The sequence below is a fragment of the Leptonychotes weddellii genome, chromosome 12 (assembly GCF_054177405.1).
Source record: "Leptonychotes weddellii isolate Sample4059 chromosome 12, ASM5417740v2, whole genome shotgun sequence".
NCBI classification, from domain to species: domain Eukaryota; kingdom Metazoa; phylum Chordata; class Mammalia; order Carnivora; family Phocidae; genus Leptonychotes; species Leptonychotes weddellii.
Window position 1 is genome coordinate 77,443,172 of NC_138380.1, and position 24,861 is coordinate 77,468,032.

The 24,861-nt window shown below is 38.9% G+C and overlaps 1 protein-coding gene across 1 annotated transcript in view; it reads right to left on the reverse strand.

The window, feature by feature from the left end:
• The window catches only part of RELN (reelin), a 288,596-nt gene that overhangs the window by 89,324 nt on the left and 174,411 nt on the right, over positions 1–24,861 (reverse strand). The window contains 7 exon segments of the mRNA XM_081799707.1: positions 616–692; positions 1,864–2,071; positions 3,349–3,506; positions 12,140–12,372; positions 16,987–17,187; positions 17,729–17,900; positions 23,272–23,477. Coding sequence (XP_081655833.1) covers positions 616–692; positions 1,864–2,071; positions 3,349–3,506; positions 12,140–12,372; positions 16,987–17,187; positions 17,729–17,900; positions 23,272–23,477 — 1,255 coding nt within the window.

Genomic DNA, 24,861 nt, shown 5'->3' on the forward strand with positions numbered 1-24,861 from the left:
TGAATCCCTGCTCATCTACTTACTGACTGCATGATCTGGGGTAAGTTACTTGACCTACCTGTGCCTCGGTTTCTACATCTGTGAAATAGGACTAATAATACCTATGACAAAGAAGTATGATGAAGATTAAATGAATTAACAGATAGAACACTTGGAACAGTGCCTTGCATATAATAGGTGCTTAGTAAAAGTTAAGGTTTAACATTGCCAAGAACTGTTCCTTCTACCAAAGGATGCTAGTACCCCCAGAACATTTATGGGCAGGAAATAGAGTCTGATCTGCATTCAGTAATGCTCTGCTATTTTTTCCTCCCTCTTGAAAGTTATAAAGGGACAGCATTCCTTAAAATAAATATACTCTGACCATAAACAAATACACTCAGATCAAAACAAATATACTCTGACACGATCCATAAGCTTTCCAGGCTTAAGGATCTAGATGAGGAACCTAAAAGATCATGGCTCTCTGCAGCTAATCATTTAATGATGGAGAAGAGAAGAGAAGAAATGATTCAGGGTAGCATCTCAGTTTGCAAAATCCTGGCAAACTCTGGGAAGGAAAAGGAGTAATTTGCCCACAGTAACTACAATTTCTAAGGAAATACAATAGCTTACCTTCATTTCTTGCTCTTGGTTTGATGCAGGTAATCCCTGAAGTTTTGCTCCCAATTTGTATATAAAACTGAACAAGTCTGGGGGGGGGGGACACAAACTTCAGTTTACTTACAAATAGGTAAGTTCAGAAGAAATTTAACCTTTTGCATTTTGACACATTAAAAAAAAAGCTTCTGTAATTCCAAAATATTACTTTTAAACACAAAGGGCATATGAAAAGTAGAAACTATATAGATTATATAGCAAGCTAATTGTGTAACCATTTTATAAATGGTTACTTAATAACCATTAATTTTATACAGTAATAATGACTTAAACAAAAGGAAACAGTTGAACTCTACTTTAATGTGATGTCTGATGTAATTTAGTGTAATCACTGAAATGCTCATTCCTTAAATCGAGATAATACTATTCTTGGAAATTCAGGATGAGGAAATATTTAACATCAAGAAACTGAATGCTACATTAGTTTAGGGCCACATAATTACCTATATTACTGATTTAGACTCAGACAGTTTAATTTTTCACAGCTGACACTCAGTGTGATGTAAATTAGGCCTCAGTCCACAGTAACCAACAGAGGGGCCTATGTGACAGGTGCACCTCTGTGAGAACTCAGAAGGAAGGGGAAAGAGATCGAAGGCAGGAAAAAACGTGACACAGAACCCCAGATTTTAGTGAGGACAAGGTCTAGAAGTTCCAAATAGTTCTTCAGTTTCCTTTCTTCCGATTCTCAAATAATTTTACTGATAATAAGACAAAAAGTAGTTTTATTTTAAGCGTGCTATTTCATTTAAGCAGTTATTTATTTTACCAGTAGGTGTCAGTGTAGGTATTTTAAATTTCTGGAGCAGTTTTTAATAAGCAAATACAAATAAATGTCAATCAATGGAACACATCATTTTCGGACACAGAATTTAAAGTTGAAAAAAAATCTTCATTTCACCTGGCATATATAAACATAATACCAAACACTGTAGTAACACAGAACTTTAGAAAACCAAGCTGACATACCTTAGACACACAGACTTTAGTGATGTCTGTAGGCTGATTAACAAATTGCGGTATGAATTTTGCAGAAACTATTTTATTATGGCCTTAAAGTTATGCTTCATTTTTACATATCAGAATCTATATAGAGAAGCCTTTTTATGTAAATCTTCAATAACAGCACAGAGAGTTTCAGGTTAGACCACAAAGCATGGTAAATACTATGTTCTCAGAGAAGTGTACCAATAAACTCTGTACCTGATATTCCTGGTGTCCAGAGGGACGGTCCTCGCTTCCCTTTTCCCGGGGCCATTGAAGTAGAGAGATTTGCCATCATTCAGCGTTCCACATCCGGTTCCAACCTGGCCCCCGGTTATCTTGTACCACAGAGGGCTGAGCTTCCCCTCAAACCTATCGAACATCTCACTGTGATTAGGGACATTAGATACACAGGTTCCTTGTGCGGCTTCCGAGAAAAGAAATACATAGGGGAGAGAGGCTTTGTTGAAATCATTATACATTAGAAGGCACATTGAGAGCATGGGCTAAGGAAGCATTTCCACAGGGCTTAGGGGCATGAAACCCATGGAAATCGGTATCCCACAATTGTCTGTCAGAAATGCGGCCACTTCCACCATCATCAAAAACATGATTCCACCTCTATCATTTTTTACTCATTTGTAGAGAGACTCTGGGAACCACACATGTCCATGGTTCTTGCTACCAAGAGGATGTGGGCAAACTGAAAAATAGATTTTGTCCACCATAAAATTTGCTCCTTTGTTGTCCTTCTATCAGAGGATCAATAAGGAGAGCTAATCCCAGATTTAAATAAAAAACACCCCTGAAACCATGAATGGCAGGACTCTCCACAGAAGGCCTGCAACGACATATGTTTGTCTTTGGTCACGCTCCAGATGAAGGGCAGAACACTGAATCTCTGGGAAGTTTTTCTTTTGAAGTTGCCTCTAGGAAAGACCCTAACAAAGATTTTGAAACTTATAACATTTTCTTCAATTTTATTCTTTAATCTCAGCTCCCTTTTTATTTTTGCTTGTAACAATAGCCAAGTGTAACTGTGGTCAGAAAATATTTCTCTTGTAAAGTTCTCTTTTGGCAGTCTTGGGTTTATCATTTCAGACACTGACTTTTACTTTGCATGTACAAAATTACATTTCTTATAAAAAGCAATGTGAAGAGCCCAAAGAGCCCCTTGCAGCCAAGTGGTCAAGGAAGAGCTTAGGTTTGAGTTTTAGAGACTGACTTGCCAGAGTCTGAAGTGTAGCTTCAGCGACTCCTAGCTGTGTGCCCTTGGGTGAGTTACTAAGTCTCTCTGTGTCTCAGTTTCCTCAAATATGAACAAGACAATAACATTATGTCCTATGGCACAGGGTTTTTGTTAGAATTCGGTGAGATGATATAAAAAGCACTTACTATATAGTGCTTGGCATAGAGTAGAGCCGAAAGCAATGTTAACTACTATCACTATTACTAATAAATAAATCTCCTTTAGGGAGTGAAACTGATGTTACTGTGTTTTGTTTTGTTTTTTTTTTCCTTAGGCAGCTCAAAACTACAAAAGATCTTTTAGCACCTCAAGTGCCTAGGTGGCAAATTCCTACAACTAGGACTTAAAGAAGAATCACCTCAGAATCTATTTCCTTGGAAGAAGTAACATGAAAGACAGTAGCTAGAGATGAGTATTTTGCAAACAAACCATCAGACACGTGTCTGCAGCCTTACCAGTGTACCCCAGGTCACAGAAACACACCCCCGAGACACAGTCCCCGTGGCCACTGCAGTAACTGGGACAAGGCTCAGATATGTACACTCCATCCAGACCAAAGGGAGGCACGTTTTTCTGTGAGCTGCTTTCCTGAATCCATCGGAATCTGGTTTTACTGTTGGGGAAAAACAACACATGTGTTTCTTATCCCAATACTTCGTACAAAAGCCCTGAAACATAGAAGGGTTCAGAAAAATTCAAGAAAGGTTTCATGTTTATTTGAAAGTCATGGCCACTTGACTGGACACTTAACCTTCATAATAAAGTGTCTCTCTAGAGCTTTCTGGAAAGTTGTTTATTTCCTCTTCAGCCTAAATGTTTCAATACCAGGAGGATATCAGATACAGAAGATTTTTGATGGTCAGACACATATTGTAGGTTTTTACTTGTATATTTTCCATCTCATAAGTTTTAAAACTGTATAGACCTTCTTTTAAAAAATTTTTTATTTTATTTACTTATTTGAGAGAGAGAGCAAGTGAAAGAGAGAGAGAGAGACAGCGAGAGCATGAGCATGGGGAGGGGTGGAGGGAGAGAGAGAAACAAACTCCCTGCTAAGCAGGGAGCCCGACGCGGGGCTGGATCCCAGGACCCCAGGATCATGACCTGAGCTGAAGGCAGACGCTTAACTGACTGAGCCACCCAGGCGCCCCCCATCTAATAAGCTTTTAATAATAAAAACCAGAAAGGCATTCCTTTCACGTGATTAATATTTCACCCTTTCATCACACTGATTTTATGGGCATTTTCAGAAGAGGCTACTTAGGAATTTTTGAGACCATCAGATAGACCGTTTTTTGTTAGGACACATAAGGGGACTCCGGCTATCTGCCACTGACATGATCCTGGCAGGAAAGAGTTAAGTTTATACTGACAGCACTCCTCCCACCTGTTGCCTTCCTCTGCACCTCTCAGCTTCAAATCCCTAAGACTGCGCATTCTATGAGCTCTTAGCAACCAGCTGGGCTGCCAACAAATACTGGTGACTGCCAATGAACAAAAGAAGGACCTGGTCCCAGTGCTTCAAAACCTTGGAATCCCAGTGGGCTGGGCTGCTGCCTGGTGCTTCTTCCCCCACAACAAGTCTTGAGGCTGCCAGACTAACACTGGTTCCAGTTGCTCTCCAGTCTTTGCAATCCTCTCAGCACATCTCTTTCTTCTCAAATATATGGAAACCTGTGCCCCTCTATAATGTCACACCAGGAAAACACCTCTTCCTTCTCAGTTCTACCGACATCAAGGAAGGAAGATGGATTAGGTTATCTGGAGTCCAATTAATTTCGCTGCCGGTATTTATAGACTTTTGAGTGAATCCAGTTTCTTCGTAAACAAGGGTAAAGAATCTTAAAGATTAATGAAGATTGTCAGACATAACTATTGACAAAGTCAGTTCCTTCTCCTCTCCGTTATTGTGCAAATAACATGGCAGTGTCAGAACGCATTTCTTGATAGCTCTTCAAATAGCTTTGATTATTTGGCAACACAGAACCATAAACCTGGATTTATTGTCTTCATTATTTTAAGTTGCCTACTCCTGGCAAATCTGCGAAATGTGACCACAATGCTGTTTACTAGGTTTAAGTGTTCAGAGACTAATCACCCATTAATGCAAGTCTTAGCACACATTCGTCAGTGTGTTAAGAGGAAGGTGAACACATCTTTTATTTCCTTTAAAGCTAATTCAAAATATACTGGTTTTATTTCTTAAGGCAAAAGACAATTGAAATAAGATTAGAAAAACATAAAAGCAAAAAGAAAGAAAGAGAAAAAAAAATACAGTGGTTGTGCCATGCACCTTGGGAAAATTCCTCCCATTGGGGTCGGAAGCTTATTTAGGTTGTGAAGATGTTTTTCCTCTCAAAGGAAGGAAATGGAATTGATGATCAGCAGCTTTTGCCAACTGCCGCTTTTAAGGAAAATGCTAAGGCCTCTGTGCCCCTCCCAAAAGATAGGAGTATCTTTTGATAAAAAAGGAAAACATGCCAATTCTCTGATACAAGTCCTCTTAGATTAGAAGTCATTCTTGTCTCTTCTTTTTGTGTTTCTATAATACAGAGAAACATGGATCTACAACTTCTGCCCCATGGAAAGTAAAGAAACAGATAGGAACAACTTTCCTCTACCCCAAATTCTCCCATATGGGCCAGATGAGGGCATCTCCATCAACTGCCCTACTTCATGAAAGAGGGAGGCTCAGGTTGAGGCCCAGAAGCATTCAGAAGGTTGAAGAATCTCACCTTTAAGTAGAATTCTAGAAGCTTTGGTAATTTGATAGTGGAAGAAGAGGAAATGAAACCCTTTGACCCATCTGTTTCTTGGGGTCACTGTAATTTTCATAACAATGAAAGAATCAGGGTCTGGTCTGGCCAGACAGAGGAGGCACCCCCAAGTCTAAGTCTTCCATAGACCCAAGAAGCAGAGTTCACTGTTAGATATTTGAGAATGTGAAAGATCTCAGGAGCTGAGCACAAAGGAATCCATTTTTAAATAAAGAAACAAAACAAAACAAAACAAAATGACAAATTATTGGTTAATAGGGTGAGTCCAGGACATGATGAATCATAGCTAAGAGTCCTAACTGGGAGCCCATGTTTCAAAGTAAAAGGGCAAGAGATTGTACCTCTTTTCCTTCTTTTAATCTCTGCTAGGTGGTTTTTAGTTGGTAGGTGCAAATCAAAGAAAGAAAGTTTTCACTTTTCATGACATAAGCAAGTTTTGCTTCATTTAAATTTTTCCCAGTTGTGTCTGGTTCCTGATACCTACTGCTGCCCTCTCCTACTCTCCCTTGCACAGTTTTGGAATTGAGCACAAATACTTTAGAAACCTCGGGGTTGCTGGAATAAGAGGAAGAACTAGTAAGAAATTCACTAAAAAACTGTAGTCATGGAGAGACCATCAGAAGAAGTAGGCCAAAGTGAGGTGGGTGCTTTATTTCTTCCCTGCAGAAACAGGTGGTTTCTGATGGTTAAAAGTTATCTTGCCTATTTCTTCAAATGTCTTCTAATGCTTTGCCTAAGAGCTATTTTTATAATAGGATGCTTTTCATCAAACTGTTTCTGAATCTTTGCTTGAAAACCTCTTTTTATACCAGCAAAAATCCACTATGCCTGGGATCCCAAATGCTCCTTATTTAAACACCAATGTTACAAGATACTCAGCATGCAGAGAATGTCTTGATTCAGCACCATGAATTCATCACTCTCTCTACATTAGGATATTTGCTGCTCACTACTGGAATGGCTTTGTCAACTGAAGACTGGATAACTTTTATCCTTGGGCTAGTTCTTCTCTGGGTACTGATACTCCACATAGGAATACTATGGTGGAACGATGGAGAAGGCTAATCAAAGACAAGCAAAGTATTATGCTGTCCACTTACAGAATGAACCTCCAATTGAATCTAGCTGCAGGAACCAGAATGAGCCTGTTATCCATTCTCGTGTGCAGAACCAGGCCTCAAGTGTATCTTACTTTTATTTACTCTTCTTAAACATGAAATAACTTGTAATTTTTAAGCTATAGCAACAGCAACAACAACAAAAACAAAAGGAAGTAGGCCAGGGCGCCTGGGTGGCTCAGTTGGTTAAGCGACTGCCTTCGGCTCGGGTCATGATCCTGGAGTCCCGGGATCGGGTCCCACATCGGGCTCCCTGCTCAGCGGGGGTCTGCTTCTCCCTCTGACCCTCTTCCCTCTCATGCTCTCTGTCTCTCATTCTCTCTCTCTCAAATAAATGGATAAAATCTTTAAAAAAAAAAAAGGAAGTAGGCCAAAGTTAAGCTAATAAGCATGTCTAGATTCCATATAGTTTATCTTTTTTAAAGTGGAAGAGATATAGTTTTGAAATTATTAATGCTATTAATGTGTGTGTGCACACGTGTGCATGTGCTATCTTTGCCTTTTCAGGGAGATACAGCAGAATGCAGAAGAATGATTTTTTGCTAATAGCACTGAATTTATTTTGGAAAACATATTTTAAAAAGGGAGGTATCTTCACTGTAGGTCATCTACCTACTGTTGGTCCTTATTCTTCATTCAACATCCCTTCATTCAATCGGCATTTACCAAGCACCTCCAGCATGCCAGGCATAGTGCTAGGGCTAGGCATATGATGGGAAGCAAAACCCAACATGGTTCCTGCCATCATGTAGCTCACAGTCAAGTGAGGAAACACATTGGTCAAACCCTGAATGAAGAAATGTAAATGTGCAACCCTGCTTACTACTGTGATTGAGAAGGACATAATGCTAGAAGAACATCTTTGACCTGATAGTCAGGAAGGTCCAGGAAGGATTGGAGGAGTTGATGATTGGGGAAAAGAGACAGAGTTTAATTTTACATAATTTTACTAGAAATAAACCACCGTGTGGCTTGACCATTCAAATCACTGAACAAAACTTCCCCTTGGTCTTGCTTTCTCACATGAGGAAAAAGTAGAAGACTCGACTCTATCTCTGACTCCTTTCCCGATTACTTTTGTTCACAGGATGCCTGAGTGACCAGGAGAATGGGCTTCTTCTATACCTTCCACTTCCATCACCACATTTGAGAGAGCTGTTGCACCGGCCTCTCCAACCAAGAAGATTCCTGTGCACCTGCTTGTCCCGTGCAGAGGTGCACGAGTGATGGTGGCAGTGGAGGAGACACTTTGCAGAATACTAAGCAACTGTGTTTCTAGCACATGCCCCCTTCCTGTGTGTCCCCCCACCCCGCCCCAGGAGATATCAATATTTTGCATTCTGCATAGGGAACCTAGAGCAGACTGCATGGCATGACATAGTGTGTGGTCGGGATGCTGCTGAGTGTCAGGGATACACCAGCATTTATCTACTGCCACGGTTATCTCTCCTTTGTAGGTAAGAACTAAGAGAATGAATAGGAAGACAAAATGTTCCTTTGAGAAAATCGGCTTAGAATTACTTGTGAAAGAGCAATGTTCTAGTAACGATTATAAGCATGTTGCTTCATGGCAAAATAGCTCCCAATTTTAACAATTTTCACACTTAGGATTCTCAGCTTTCCAACACTGCATTTGGAGATAGTGGAGTTGAACATATTGCAGAAGAAACAACAACAGCTCTTAAAGTGGAAACACATTTCCTACTCTTCAGTAGAGAGCTCTTTGTCACGAATGCCATCAGCCAGCAAGCTGGACTCTAATGAAGACTATTTCTTCTTCCAAGAACTGAGGTCCAAGACAATATTGATACATTGGGAGCTTCAAAATATTGGCTCACTTTGTGATATTAAGGAAAACCTTCTTTTAGTTCTCATATGTGGCTTAACCACTACTTTCATAGTCATGTCTTGTAGCTGCCCGATATTCTAGTCATTGCAGGAAATAATCCACCTGCTGCTCCCCAGCTTCATGGCATGCTGTACTATCTATTTGGAAGAGCTGTAGTTGGGTCAAAGTTTCAGAAAAGCACCGGGGGAGGAAGGCAGTGGTAACGGTGAGGACTAGAGGGCTGCACTGCTATGTGCCCAGCTTGCGATGGGCAGAAAGCAGGATGAGATGGCTATTAGGATACAAACACAGATAGATTCTCATGGCAAAGGAAAGATGCCTCAGAGGGTGAACCCTACAGAGCAGAGCTAATAACTGAGAAGAACAATAGATTAGGGAACCACTCCTAAAGAGCAGAATTTAATCAAGGCAACCTTCTTGTCCTGGACATTGCTCATGGAGGAGGGAGTATAATAAGTATCTTGCTGGCTTTTAGAATTCCTTTTGGCCAGTGGCTGCCATGTGCTTCCCATTCCCTACCCCCTTTTTTGAGTAGAAGTATCTATTGTACTTATCCTGTCAGTGTCTCACCACTGTATATTGGGTATGGATAATTGCCTGTTTAGTTCATAGGCCTCTAGATCAAGGGAAGCCATATCCAGGGAGCCACGGCCATACCCTGACCTAACAGAGATCATGAGATCAGTGACTTGGTGCCTGATGCTGTGATGGGAGGTCTAGAGAGGAGAGTGGATGCATCTGGCTGTGGGAGAGACGTGACTTGCGGGAGCTAGGACAAATTATCACAGATAGCCCCCCAATGAATCACACCTCCTTGTGTACATGTTCCTCTGTAGTCTGTCTTTTCTGCACTTCCTATCCAAAAAGGGAGTCTGTTTTCCCATATTTTGAATCTAGACTGGCCTTGTGAGTTGCTTTGACCAGGAGGATGTGGCAAATAAGATAAAGTCTTGCAGCTTTTACTTCTGTTCTCTTGGAACTCTAGAACCACCAACTGTGAAAAATACTAGGCTGAAGACAACACAGAGAGAAAGGTCCTGCTGAGCCCAAACACTAACCGACCCACCAATTAAATGCACTTACATGATGGAGCCCGGACAGCAGCAGCAGGACTACCCAGATAATCCACAAAACCACGAGAAAGTCAATCATTGTTGCTTTTGTTTGGAGAGACAAGTTTTGGAGAGACAGGTTGCATAGCAATAGATAACTGTACAAATATTATCCTAGCCTGTACTCAGTGATATAAACAAGGAGTAAGGATGATTTTTTAAAAAGTAATGTATCTGGGCGCCTGGGTGGCGCAGTCGGTTAAGCATCCAACTCTTGGTTTCGCCTCAGGTCATGATCTCAGGGTCGTGATCTCAGGGTCGTGACATGTAGCCCCGAGTCAGGCTCAGCACTCAGCGGGGAGTCTGTTTGGGATTCTCTCTCTCCCTCTCCCTCTGTTCCTCCCCCTGCTTGAGTGCTCTCTCTCTCTAAAATAAACAAATAAATAAAATCTTAAAAATAAAAAAAGAAATGCATCTATGCATCCCTGATTACTTTTTCCTTCTACTGGTTAAGAGATGATAAGATCTGGAATGGCTGCCTTGGATCCAGAGATGAAAGTGTTGTGCTCAGCACGGCAGAACCACCCTGTTAACTCTGAACTGCTCACCTCTGGGCTGTGATAGGAGAAAGAATTTCTATCTTGTTTAAGCCTTGTTAAACATTTGTATTTGTTTCTCTGTTACAGCAGCTGGGCCTGTTCTACCTAAAGCACAGTGCAAGTCAAATTCTTAAATTTCACCAAAGAAGGCCAACCCATCAACTTTGCCACCATACATCAAATCATCTGAGTCTCTCTTTAAGATACTACAAAGAACACTGGCATATAAAGACAAAAAATTACTTACAGGTGGACTTAGATCCACTGACTGACAAACTCTTTCTTGGAATAATTGGTATTTAAAGACTATGCTTCAAAGTTTAGTAGATTAACCCAGAAACTTATATAGCCTTGGATAAACAAGTTCTCTCCCTATCTGGGAAGTCTGTATACCAAAGTGTGGGGTGTAATTTTTGAGAGATGCACTCCTAAGTAATGAGGGAGGCAGAGAACATAACCAGCTTATCTAGCTAGATGATGCACAGTAAGTTCAGTGATCAATTCGGCGAAAGATGTCACATCCAGAATGGTCTCCAAGAACTTTATGAATAAACCACTCCTCTAGATTGCTAAGCTTTTACCACTGTATTAGTCAGAATGAGATCAGTTACTCCTCAGTGACAAACAATCCCCAATCTCAGTGGCCTAACTCAACAAAAGTTTTAATTCTTGCTTATGGAAGTATGTCCAGTGTAGGTGGGCAAGGAAGTCTGCTTGTTGTAGACAGTCAGGGACCCAGACTGATGTAAACTACGTCTCCAAACATGCTTTCAAAAGCAGAGAACATGGAAGATGCACACGGGCTCTTAAAAATCACACATTTCATTTCCATTCACATTTTATTAGGCCATGTCAAACTTTAAAATGTGTGAGGAAAATATAAATCCTACTATATTCTAGGAAGGAAGCAAGCTGGAAATACGGCTGAATGGCACTATGAATATTCCAAGTGTATGTTAAATCACGACCAGAAAGCTGTACGAGTAGATTTATATCATCTAGGCTTTGCAGAAATGCCTTGACTTAGTCACAATTTAATGCTACAATCTGGGACTCAATTAAGAAGTGTCCACTTGAAGAATGTTTCTTTATCTTTCATAAAATGATAGAGTTAAACCTACTGATCTCTGTGTTATCACCTTACCTGGCATAAGGATATCTATGCATGCTATACATTTATTCTAGAATACTGAGCAAGGAAAAAAATTGTATCTTTTTCTTAAAAATCAGAATGCATTTTTTTCTTTTTACCCAAACATGAGAACTAAATGACCCTGCATTTTCTCCCTTTGTCCTAGGCTGCTAGAAAACAGAGTTAAATTTATTTCCTTATTAATGAAACTAATTCACTTTAAGTTTCTTTTATCCATTTATCTCATTTCTCTGTCAAATGATTTTTAATCTTTCTATTATTTTAATAGTCATTTAAAGGGATCTTTTATATTACAAGATATTTCAAATTGTCCACACAGGGAGGCATTAAATTATCCAAAATCTCTATAAAGTGAAAGTCAGATATAATAATGACTTGTGACTCTTAGCCTTTAACATCTTTTGTTCACTGCCGTACTCCCAGTGCCCAGAACGGTGCTCAATAAATACTTGTTTAGTGGATGAATAAATGAGTAAGTCTGTTTGCCAAGCACGCAGGGGTGTATATGCATGTGCGCCTATGTACACACTCCTACTTTGGGAATTCTGCCCCAGGGCTCTTCTCCTCAAGAGTCATTTTGTGACTACATATAACTAGACTATATGAATTCTTGTAGGTCACCGTAATGATGATCCTGAGATAAATATATGCTCCCAAGAAATAACGCCTATGGCACGTAATAAGAACAGTCACTTTACCTGGATGCAAGAGACCTTGGAATGACAATGGTGATTCTTGTCCATTCCTCAAAGTCCCCCGTGTGATACATGGTGGGCTCACTTAGTTCCCTGGAGTTGCCTTCACATCCTTTGCCTGCAGAAGCTGGGTAACAGCCTTCTTTCACGAGAAACCAGGACATACCCGCATCATGAGAGTACTGAAGAAGAACTGGGGCAGCACTGCTGAACTGATTGGCACACCCTATGTTTAGCTGTCAAAAGGAAAGATGGGATTATCCAAGGTTTTGGTTCCAAGTTATCACTTAACGCATTAGGTCCTACAGCAGCCAGGGTTCTTGCTACCGAGTCTGCCTTATATTGACAACAATAAGACTTTCAGCTCAATTCCAACAAAGACCCTTCCACAGGTTCTAGAAATCTTTAGGTGAACAACAGGTGCTTTTTAAGAAAAGCTGGGCCAGTCACCATTTTGTGGATTTCTTGGGATTATAGGAGGGAAATGGGAAGCAAGGTATCTGTGATGTTGGAGCCAGGGATAAAAATCCAAGAAGCCAAGAAATGGCTTTCTTCTCTCATTCCAGGCATATAAACAGAGGGAAGCAGAAGATGAAGAGCTATCCTCTTCAGAACAAGAAGGTTACCTGAAGAGAGGGCTACCCTCCCTGTTTTCCATGGAATAAGCATCTTTATTTTCTTGCCAAAACTCAGTAAGAAATCATTGCCAACTTAGATCAAAGAGCTAAGTCTTTGCCACTGCATCAAATAAACAAAATAATCTAGAAATAAAACAATTATTGTTCTGGGTACCCATGTAGTGGAATGTCATCATAGAATTAACAACATGAAAAAAATTTGGGAAAAAAAAAAAAGAAAAACAACTTAAATCCCAATGGCCTAGCACAAGTGTTTTTATTTTTTCTGTTTTCTCCTCTAAATTTTAGAAAGAAGTGTATATTTTGGTCATATAGTTGAAGTTATCACACTTCTAGAACTTTCCTTCTACTTTCTATTTAACCTATTATTTTATTATTATATGTGGCATTGCAAAGAATGTATATTTTTTTCTTCAATTGATCTCTTATCACCAGATAAATTTCTAGTAGTAGTATTACTAAGTCAAAACACAGAAACACTTAAAACTTTTTATTTATATGTGTTCATTTTTAATCAATTGGATTCAAATGAATCAGTTTTACCACAGCTTTGAATATTATTCAAGTTTAAAACAGTTTCTTTCTAAATTTGTAAATGTATAAATGATTTTATTACTGTTTTAGTTTACATTTTTTGGTAATTATAAATGTCAAGCTCTTTTCCTTATATTTATTTAATTATATGCTATCTTATATGGATGACCTATTCATATCTTATTTCATTTGTTGGTGGGAGCCACCACAGAATTTTATTGTATAAGACTATAGATAAGAACAGTCAAATTTTATAGAAAAGAAACACTGAAGTTAAGCACTCAGAGGAACATGATCATGACCACAGAATAAAGAATGAAGGAAAGGTAGGGCCGTAGGCAAATAATATTGGCCCAGAGCTCAAGAGGTCAACCAGTTCATCCTTGTGACTACTGGTAGCTTGATCCAGTCTTTCAAAAGAAGATTCTGTATTTTCCTTATTCCCATACTCACAGCTAGAAAGCATCTCTCAGAAGGATTTATAATTGGGCTTGTAGAAATTTTATTGTGATACATTTATCCAAGTATATATAGTTCAATGTCAACAATAATAAGCAAAGACTCGACAATTTCTGATGCATGATTAAACTCTTCTAACACAAATCCTTTTATTTTTTAAAATTTTTTAAAGATTTTATTTATTTGACAGAGAGATGCATAGCAAGAGGGGGAACACAAGCAGGGGGAGTGGGAGAGGGAGAAGCAGGCTCCCCACCGAGCAGGGAGCCCAATGCGGGGCTCGATCCCAGGACTCTGGGATCACGATCTGAACCGAAGGCAGACGCTTAACGTCTGAGCCACCCAGGTGCCCTGACAAATTCCTTTTATTACGCATAAGTAAGCATAGCTTTCGGTTGGTGTACGGTGACAGTAATTACAATAGCCACACACAGTTAGCTTTTCATCATAGACCTCTTCTGACTGCCGTTGTTTCTAAAATAGGCAAGTCTCGAGAACCCTCAGTTCTCGACAAGTCTGTGCCTTTTTTAATTGACCATTTAGCCTGCCTCTTAACTGTCAGTGTTTTCTAGTATTCAATTCTCGGCTTTCTTATCTTTTTAGTCTATACATGCTCCCAAATCTCATTCACAATCATCATTTTAAATCCCTTCTGTATCTGTAACTCCCAGACCGGGCCCCTCTCCAGCTCTCTGGAAATGTCCAGAACTGATTTCTGCCATTTCCCCTTCAGCAGTCCCCAGGCACCCCTCGTTCCACAGGTCCAAGTCTGCTCTCATCATCCGCCACCCTCACACAAATCCTCCTCTGACTGTATGTCCAGTTTCAGTGACTGGAGCCAGAATGGAGTCATTCTCAACTCCATTCTATCATCCAACAGGTCATCAGAACCTGTTGACTATGCCCCTTTAACATCTCTGAGATCCATCTCCTTATTTTTATAATCCCACAAAATGCCTTAATCTGGCCTCCTCATTTCTTCCTTTGATGACTGCTCTAGCATCCTTTCTTTGCTCAGAGTATATTCCACAATCAGAGCACTTCTCTCCTTTCTGCTACCTGTCTCTCCGTTCTGTCTCTTTGTGCTCTAATCGCAATAGCGTCCTTGTGATTTCCTGAACTTTTCCAAGCACACTCTGGATTCAAAGCCTTTGTACTTTTTGTGCCCTGTGCCTGGAATGTGCTTTCCCAGACAGCTACATGACTCACTCTCTTAATTTTTATAGGTCTCAGCTTAAAAGTCATTTTATTAGTGAGGGAACCTGACAACCCTTTATAAAATAATAACTACCCTGCATCACACTTGCTATTCCTATTTATTTCCATAGCCTACAACAGAGCCTGGTGCATAGTAAAGGCTTTATAAATATTTGTTGAATAAATGAATAAATGTACTTGTTGATTACAGTTTCTCCTCTTGTTAAGTCAACACCCATACTGCTGCCAGAATGATCTCTCTAAAACAGGTCTGATTCTTGCACTTAATGGATTAAAAATCTTCCATGACTCATTGCTCTTGGGTTACTGTCCAAGTGGCTTAGTGTATCATATAAAACCAATTAGGATCAACTTTCTCTCTTACCTCTATGGCACATACTCTAAGCTCCTGAAAGTTTCCAAATTGTCTATTCTCATTTGCACTTTCATGTATTTTCATATATTTGCACATTCTGTTCCCTCTAACTGGAATTGTTCCCCCCTCCATTGTTCATCTGGCTAAATCTGTATTTCTGGAGACTTTCCACTTCAATTTATCCTTCCTTCCTTCCTTCCATCCATCCATCCATCCACCCATCCATCCATCCATCCAACCATCCAACTAACAGTTGTTTTTGGAGCACCTGCCAGGCCCTATGCCAGGTACTCTCATAGCATCCAGAGCCTATTTCTACTACAACACTCCTGTGATAATGACTGTTCTCTTTTCTGGCTCACTTGCTAGTTTCTGAGCTCCTTGAGGGCTAGGGCCATATTTTTCATGTCTATATTCCTAGCAACTAGTGTTTGACAAATGGCACGCAGTTTCAAAAAAACGTACCAGCACTGTGTACAAATGACACCAAGTTCTTGTCACAGATTCCAAATATACATTAATCATCAATTCCCAAGTGACCCATAACACATATCTACTATCAACTAATGGTCACAATCAAAAGTTTTCTGCTGATGTGATTTGAGAATTGAGATTCTCAACGCATTGTGCGTTCTTACTGGTTAAGTACTTGGAACATTTAATAATGTTTGCTTGATTTAGATTTTTTAAACATCAGAATATCATCTTGCAGATTTTAACACCTACACTACCATGATTTTGTGACTAATTAAATCAAAAAGGTGTCAGGTGAGAAACAGCATAGTATTCCAGCCAACGTATTTGCTATTGCTGTTATTCTGTTACCATTTTAAGGCAGTACCAACAAATTAATACTGAGTCATATACTGCTATTAATGGTTTTTTCATGGTAGTTTAGCGTCAAACTCTAAACAGAGAAGGATAACATTTCACTGATCATTTTATTTATGACTAACATTCCTTGTTTACGGACCTGTGGAAATTATATTTGAAGAGCTGCCTATAAACATCTGATCTCTTTAATAATTCCATCTGTAAATTATTTACCATCTCTATCCTGCCATTATATAAGGACCACGTAGTTGTGCTAGCTCATTAAAACTGCATTACTTTCAACCCCAGAATTCACCAATGGGATTTTATTATAAACAAAATGAAATCTTGATTAGGCTTCTGAAAAAAGAGCTTGTCAAAGTAAGTACTTGCTATACACATTGACATGTTATCACAGTGCTGAAAAACAGCAAGCTTTTAAGAGAACAGTGATAATTAAGGTACAACTTTACTAAATCAAAGGAAGGGCAACTGTTTGAAAGTACTATAGTAAAACCACAAAGTAACTCATAAGTCCAAAAAGCACTCATAAACTGAAAAAGAGAGCTTCTCTCTTAACATTCAGAAGCACGGGATTCATTAAGTCACAATCAGACTGAAAATCTAGAAGTCAGTTTTCAAACTGACCAGCTTTTGTCCTTGTGGGCAGAGCTAACTGGACAGGTGTGCCATTCTAAGATCATCGAGCCTCTTTCAGGTGAGTCCCTTCCTTAAGAGAGTTTGAAAAATTTGTGTCCTTTCGATTTCACCTATGGGTCTGGAAGATGTTCTATTCTTTGACCTGCCCTGGGAGGAGATCTGTGCATAAATACCTTGAACTGTAGCACATATCCAGGTTTCAAAGTCAAATCTCGAGTTACTGCAAATCGATCCCCGTCTGATTTTCCAAATACCATGGCTGATGGTGTTGCAGAGCAGAAAGTTTCATTTTTAACCATCCCTTCATTAGCCAACATCAACCACACACTCATTTGATTCATCGGGTAATCAAAAGCCGGCTTCTCGTAAAAGTTCTAATAGAAACAATGCAGATAACACAGAAAGGCAATTGGATAGCTTTGAAAACAAGAAAGGAATTTTCAGTTCATGATATGCAGGGCTATGTGCCATTTGTACTTCTAGGAAAATACAGCAGAATCTCTAAATTATTATTTTTTTTTACTGCCACAAACTTTTTTTTCCTGATGATTTAACAACAGAAAATATTTTGCCACTATGTATCTAATTTTATAAACACAGTAATAATCGTACTTGATGCCTTGGCCAGACTTCCTAGTCTTTTTATATCTATCTATCTATCTATCTATCTATCTATCTATCTATCTATCATCTATCATCTATCTATCTAAATAATCTGTGAACTGGTAGCATAGAGAGATAACAGAACGATTAAGTGCAAATCAGAAAAGTAAGTACAAACACTGAAAACTTACATTACTTATAAAACTTACATTCAAGGGTCAAGCACTAAATTTTGGGGGGAAGTGAGAAGTTCTTTAATCCCATCTACTCTTACAATCTTGTCTTCCTGGAGCTCAGACATAAGAAAGATACCTGAGGTAAAGTTGGGTTCACAATCGGGATGACCTGCTTTTGCTTCTCTGACAGGATGATGATGTCATCGACGGCCCACTGGTCGTAGCCCTCCCCCGAGAACACAGGCTGCCACCAGCGAAACCTGGTGCAAGGGGTCTTAGCAGCAGCTGGGAGCTCCAGGTAGACAAATCTGCATAAAAGGAAATCATTTATGGCTGGAAAGGAAAAGCCGTGTTCTTAGCAGCTGTTAAAATAACAAGAATAGCAACAAGAGAAAGTTCAGTTTTGTTTTGGTCTCCTGATATTTTTTAAAAGTTTCTAAGTTTATTTTTTCTTAAGCTTTTATTTACTTGAGAGAGAGAGACAGAGAGCGCACGAGCAGGAGTGGGGAGAGAGAGAAGCAGACTCCCAGCTGAGCAGGGAGCTCGACGCGGGGCTCGATCCCAGGACCCTAAGATCATGACCTGAGCCAAAGGCAGACGCTTAAGCATCTGAGCCACCCAGGCGCCCCCAAAAGTTTCCAAGTTTAGAGAGATCAAGAGGTTTAAGATCTTAAGTGCCTTTAGTCCTGGTCATGTTTATTTCATTTGGAATTGTACTTTTTGGAGGCAGATATTTCTACTAAGTTTGATTTACTGAACAGTCGTTTGATTACCATGACAATGGTATCATATTTTTAAGAAAAACTTCGAAAAAACTGTTCCTTTGTATGTTATTACATTAAAATAGCATTAATTTTTTTTCCAAAGCAGTTCTTATTGTGCGTTAATAGGAATTAAAAATGAAACAGAAGATCACCCATAATCTTCTGCATGGGGTTAACCTCTGTTAACACCTTGATGTATATCATAAAAGCATGTAATCTTTTACATAGGTGAGATGTATGTAAAATACAGTTTTTATTTCAGTTTAAAATTTCGTATTATATAATAAGTACATTCTCATGTCAGTATAATTCTTTCTTTTTAAGATTTTATTTACTTATTTGTCAGAAAGAGAGAAAGAGAGAGAGAGCACAAGCAGGGGGAGCAGTAGAGGGAGAGGGAGAAGCAGACTCTCCGCTGAGCAGGGAGCCCAATGTGGGACTCGATCCCAGGACCCTGGGATCATGGCCTGAGCCAAAGGCAGATGCTTAACTGAGCCACCCAGGCATCCCTAATTATTTCTTAAGATCATTTTACTGTCTATATATTTTCACGACACATACTATTGTTTTACTTTCTCCTGTTATAAATAATTCTGTAATGAAAATCTTTATGCATAAAGCTTTACCTACACCTCAGTTTCTTTCTCTTTTTTTTTTAAGATTTTATTTATTTATTTGACAGAGAGAGACAGCGAGAGAGGGAACACAAGCAGGAGGCGTGGGAGAGGGAGAAGCGGGCTTCCTGCTGAGCAGGGAGCCCGATGCGGGGCTTGATCCCAGGACCCTGGGATCATGACCTGAGCCGAAGGCAGATGCTTAACGACAAAGCCACCCAGTTGCCCCTCCCAGTTTCTTTCTTTCTTTCTTTTTTTGTGTACTACATAATATAATTTATTTATGTATTTATGTATTTATTTATTAACATATATTATTTGTTTCAGGGGTACAGGTCTGTGATTCATCAGTCTTACACAATTCACAGTACTCACCATAGCACATACCCTCCCCAATGTCCATCACCCAGCCACCCATCCCTCCCACCCCCCACCACTCCAGCAACCCTCAGTTTGTTTCCTCAGATTAAGAGTCTCTTATGGTTTGTCTCCCTTTCTGGTTTCGTCTTGTTTCATTTTTCCTTCCCTTCCCCTATGATCCTCTGTCTTGTTTCTCAAATTCCACATATCAGTGAGATCTTATGATAATTATCTCTCTCTGATTGACTTATTTCACTTAGCATAATACCCTCTAGTTCTATCCACGTTGTTGCAAATGGCAAGATTTCGGTTTTTTTTTGGACGGCTGCATAATATTCCATTGTGTGTGTGTGTACATACAGAGACACATACCACATCTTCTTTATCCATTCATCTGTCAATGGACATCTTAGCTCTGTCCATAAGTTGGCTATTGTGGACATTGCTGCTACAAACATTGGGGTGCATGTGCCCCTTCGGATCACTACATTTGTATCTTTGGGGTAAATACCCAGTAGTGCAATTGCTGGGTTGTACGGTAGCTCTATTTTCAACTTTTTGAGGAACCTCCATACTGTTTTCCAGAGTGGCTGCACCAGCTTGCATTCCCACCAACAGTGTAGGAGGGTTCCCCTTTCTCCGCACCCTCGCCAACACCTGTCGTTTCCTGACTTGTTAATTTTAGCCATTCTGACTGGTGTGAGGTGGTCTCTCATTGAGGTTTTGATTTGGATTTCCCTGATGCCGAGCGATGTTGAGCACTTTTTCATGTGTCTGTTGGCCATTTGGATGTCTTCTTTGCAGAAATGTCTGTTCATGTCTTCTGCCCATTTCTTGATTGGATTCTTTGTTCTTTGGGTGTTGAGTTTGGTAAGTTCTTTATAGATTTTGGATACTAGCCCTTTACCTGATACTCAGTTTATTTCTTTAGGGAAGATTCCTAGCAATGGAATTATCAGGCTGAATGAACTAGTCATGTTTAAGGCTCTTGCTTTTTCCAAATTTCCTCCTGGAACAGTCCTACGGTTTGCAGAAAGACACAAGAGCACCTGTCTTGCTGCTCCCGTGTGGAGACAGCACTGGTGTTATTATTAAAAAATGACCACCAGACTGTTGAAAAATGATATCTTTTTATTGCAACAGAGGTTGGCTATTATTCATATTTTATTAAACCTCTAGACTTAATTAAACCTCTTTTGTAACATCGACTCACTTCTTTTACCCATTTTTTTAAGCTCTTCACAGGAACATCAGCCCTCTGTTTCTCATATTGGTGGAAAATATTTTCTCAGTTTTTTTTTCTTTCACTGTTTTCTGTTTTCTTTGACAGAGATGTGTTACATGTGTATGTAGTTTTATGTCTGCAAGTAGTATATTTCTATGTGAGTAGTCCTTTTCTCTGTTAATTCTTCCATTGAATTTGTGTTTAGGAAGTTTAAATCTCTTTCTAAGATCAGATACTCACTTAAATGTTTAAATCTTTAACCAGTCTTTAACAGTTTTTGATGGGGTCAGGTAATGATCTAAATAGATAATTTTCCCCAAGAGCCTACCCATTTTTTTCTAACACCACTTGATTGAATAACCATTTTTCATTGATAGTTCATGCACCTTGTTTTAATATACATATTTTTACATATATGTGAGTCAATTTCTAGGTGATCCATTTGCCTTCATTGTTTGTTCTATCCATGCACCATTTAAATTATTTAAAGGTTATACAGTGTATGTTTTAAAATCATGTAGGGCATTCCTCTATTTTTTTCCCAAAAGTTTAAGCTTTTTTGCCAGTTTATATTTCTAAAGTTCCCCAAAACATATCACTAAGATTTTCATTGGAATTGCATGAGATATAAATTAAGAGATTATCTTCATATCACAATATTTAGTTTTCCTACCCAGAGATGTTGTATTATTTTCCATTTATTTGGTTTCTTTTATATCTCTGCAGGAAGTTTTGAAGTTTCGTAGTTCTTTTTTTTTTTTTAAAGATTTTATTTATTTATTTGAGACAGAGAGAACGAGAGACAGAGAGCATGAGAGGGAGGAGGGTCAGAGGGAGAAGCAGACTCCCTGCCGAGCAGGGAGCCCGATGCGGGACTCGATCCCGGGACTCCAGGATCATGACCTGAGCCGAAGGCAGTTGCTTAACCGACTGAGCCACCCAGGCGCCCCTGAAGTTTCGTAGTTCTTCTTTACAGAGATGCTCAGTACTATTGGTTAAAGTTATTCCTTATATTTATGTATTGGCCACCATGAATGGGGTCTTTTTCTGATATCTCCCAACTCAAAATTTCCCCACCATTTTAGTATCATAGAACTCTTTGAGAATGTGGTGAAATATTCTGGCCCTAAAGAAAAATTCCCATAAATAAAAGCTGAATATTTCTGAAATTTGAAAAAGCTATTGAATTTCTGTTTGTCTATACAGTAATCTAGTCACTTTACTGAATGTTGAATAATTTCCAGATTGCCAATGATAATGTTCGGAAAAAATAATCTGAATTATTTTAAATTGCTGTTTAAACTCATTTGGCACCATTATCAATTCCCTTTGTCCTGTACTGGGGGAAATGTCACCACGTTCGGTCTCCCACACACTTGCTGACATTCTCCCTGGAGGTTGTGTCTCTCGTTTTCCCCAGTTACTCCCCTCTGGTTTCTGCCTCTCTCTGTGTCCCTTAGAAGAAAAGCTTTTGGTTGGTCTGTCTGCATGTTTACTTATGTTATATTATGGAAAGTTATGTCACCTTTAAATGACTCAATGTTTTAAAACAACAAACTTAGGAACCTTCAAGCTACAAAATAGCTGTATGTTTACAGTATGTTCAAATATATTTAATTTGTGAGAATTGGACCTATAGAGTCTTCAATAATATTTTTCTCCAATAAAACGAGGTTCAATTGTAAAATGCAAAACAAGATGTTAAAACTTGACACGGTTGATGGTCAACATATAAAGAAAGATTCTGTCTTTATGTTAAAGTGCAAATCCTGAGATTATAAAATGGAATACTCTAAAAGTGATATCCTTGAATAAACTTTAATGACATATAAAATATAAAGTATAAATGTAGAATTTCAAAATGCTACATAATTGTAAAATAACTAAATACACTGATTGCCTGGTATAAGTATTAGTATTAAACATGAGTCATTTTCCCAAACTCCTTACCTGTCATGGTTTTTATTTATTACGTGTATTCTTCATCCATGAAAATAAAGACAGGGATGGGCCAGTAAAAAATTTTAGAAAAACCTGAGCCCCACAGATACTTTGTCTAGGGTTAGCTCTGCTATATGAAAACTTTTAATAAAATCCATCTTGCTGTTAAATCTAACCAATGAACATATTTATATGTTAATATATAAATGTGTGTTTATACTCTCTCCACATAAAAATAATTTTATTTTATACAAATTTATATAAATTTATATTTTCATATATTATATAAATTTATATTTTATACATGTTTAATACTAATTTTATTATATATAAATAACTTTATACATATACATATATAAAATATATGGTGTGTGTGTATTTAAAGAACGTGCAAATGGGAAAAGTGAGTTTTCTGTAGGAAAACTGGTCAATTGTCTTACTTTTCCTCTAGTCACAATTTTTCTTAAGCTTTTTAAAATTCAGCCATGAAAACAAGTACTCTTTGTCCAGAAACAAATGAAACGAAATTTTTATATGCTGAGCTATCATTTAACTCAGATACTTATGAGTTTGTCTACTTATTACTTTTATTTTTTACTTTATTTTTTAATTTTCATTTTTTTATTATGTTCAGTTAGCCAACATATATAGTACATCATTAGTTTTTGATGTAGTGTCTACTTTTGTAAGAGTTAGTGATATTTTGGAAACAGTGCACAAAAATGTACTCTTTACCACTCCTGGAAACCAGTGGGAGGCCATCCGGGGCGGTTACCTGGGTTTGCTGAAGTCTGAGAAGTACATCTCTGCCAGCAGGTGCCACTGGATGCCCCCATTGTTGCTGTACTGGAGGAGGACGCCCTCCTCTCTGCTGTCCGGCTTGTTGCACGCAGCGCTCTCTCCACCAATCTGGATGTAGAACTGGACAAAGTCCACCCAAGAAGTATCCAGATCCCAGCTCACCAGCTGTCTTTTCCCAGCCTTTCCAAAAGACGGAAGAATCATAGATTCAATCATCTGGGAGCTCACTGGCACTTTGCTGTTTCAGTTTCAAGATCATACAAACATCCTAGCACCACAGGGAGATGATTTTGTCCCCATTTAACGTTGAGAGGCGCAAGTCATGCCATTTAATTCTTTGCTCAGGTTACGGTAACTGTTCCTGACTACGTTTGATTAGTCTCTGCATCATTGACTCCCAGACTTGGTTATGAGACCCCTGGGAACTGCTAATCATAGAAAGAGTATTCAAAAGTCTTTAAAAATAAGGCAAAATTAATTTTAATTAAAACACTTCCTCTATTTGCTTTGTAAATCTCCTCCAGGCAGAGTTATGGAGAAGAAAGACCATGTACTTTGAAATCAGTTAGAGTTGGGTTGGAATTTTAGCCCATTATTCATGCTGTTCACTAGCTGTGTGACCTTTCTGAGCTTTTATTTTCCTCAAAGGTACAATATGGGTAATAATACCTTCCTCACAGGGTGCTGTGACAATTAGATGAAATACACGTTGCATGTAATTTGCTGAGCATATGGCATGCCTTACTGAGGAAACATCCTCTCCAGAGATATGCCCTGACCCCCCTCCTCCTTGGGAATTAGAGTGAAACTGGCAAAATAGAAACTTCCTGACAAAAAGAAAGAGTACTCAAGTCTCTGAGGCTCCTAGTCTCTCTGTCTCGGTCTCCTTCTTGGAAACACAGAGGTTGGGAGGGATCATTTCGGTAAGTTTTTGTGACTGTGAAATGGTCTTTGTGTTTTAAAAATGTGAAAAATTTCCTCAAATCCAGCAACTTGCTTCCTTTGCTCTGTGTGTCCCCTACATGTCACAGTCCTGTTGTGAAGTACTAGGTTCAAATTAACAAGGTTTGTCATCAGTCCTGTTGTAAGTAAATGGGTTCATGCTAATGGGACGGAAAAAAGGTTTGCTCATGAGATTCTTCCACCCAAACAGATACTGCCAAAGCTAATCCACAGACTGCACCGAACTGGTCTTGGAGAGCTCCCAAGGAGTTCAATTAAAAGTCAGGAAGAAAAATTGAGATAGGATACATAGTATAGAGAAAAACACCCCTCACACTTATAATTTAAACCCTCCTTTAATCCACTAAGTTAATTAAGAAAGGGTTTCAGTTATTAGAAGTCACAGGGGAAATACTTGGGGATAATTAAAACAGTACACTGTTACTGATAAATCTAAAGCCAATTAAGAGATTCCAAAATAAACAAGGGTACCAGCGAAATGAGAACTGAAGTTAATCCTGAAATAGGAACTTATTCTTTGGAACTCTCAATTTGAAGTAAGTATTTGAGAAAAGCTTAGAGGTAATATGCATTTTCAACGTGTTATATGCACTTTTAACTT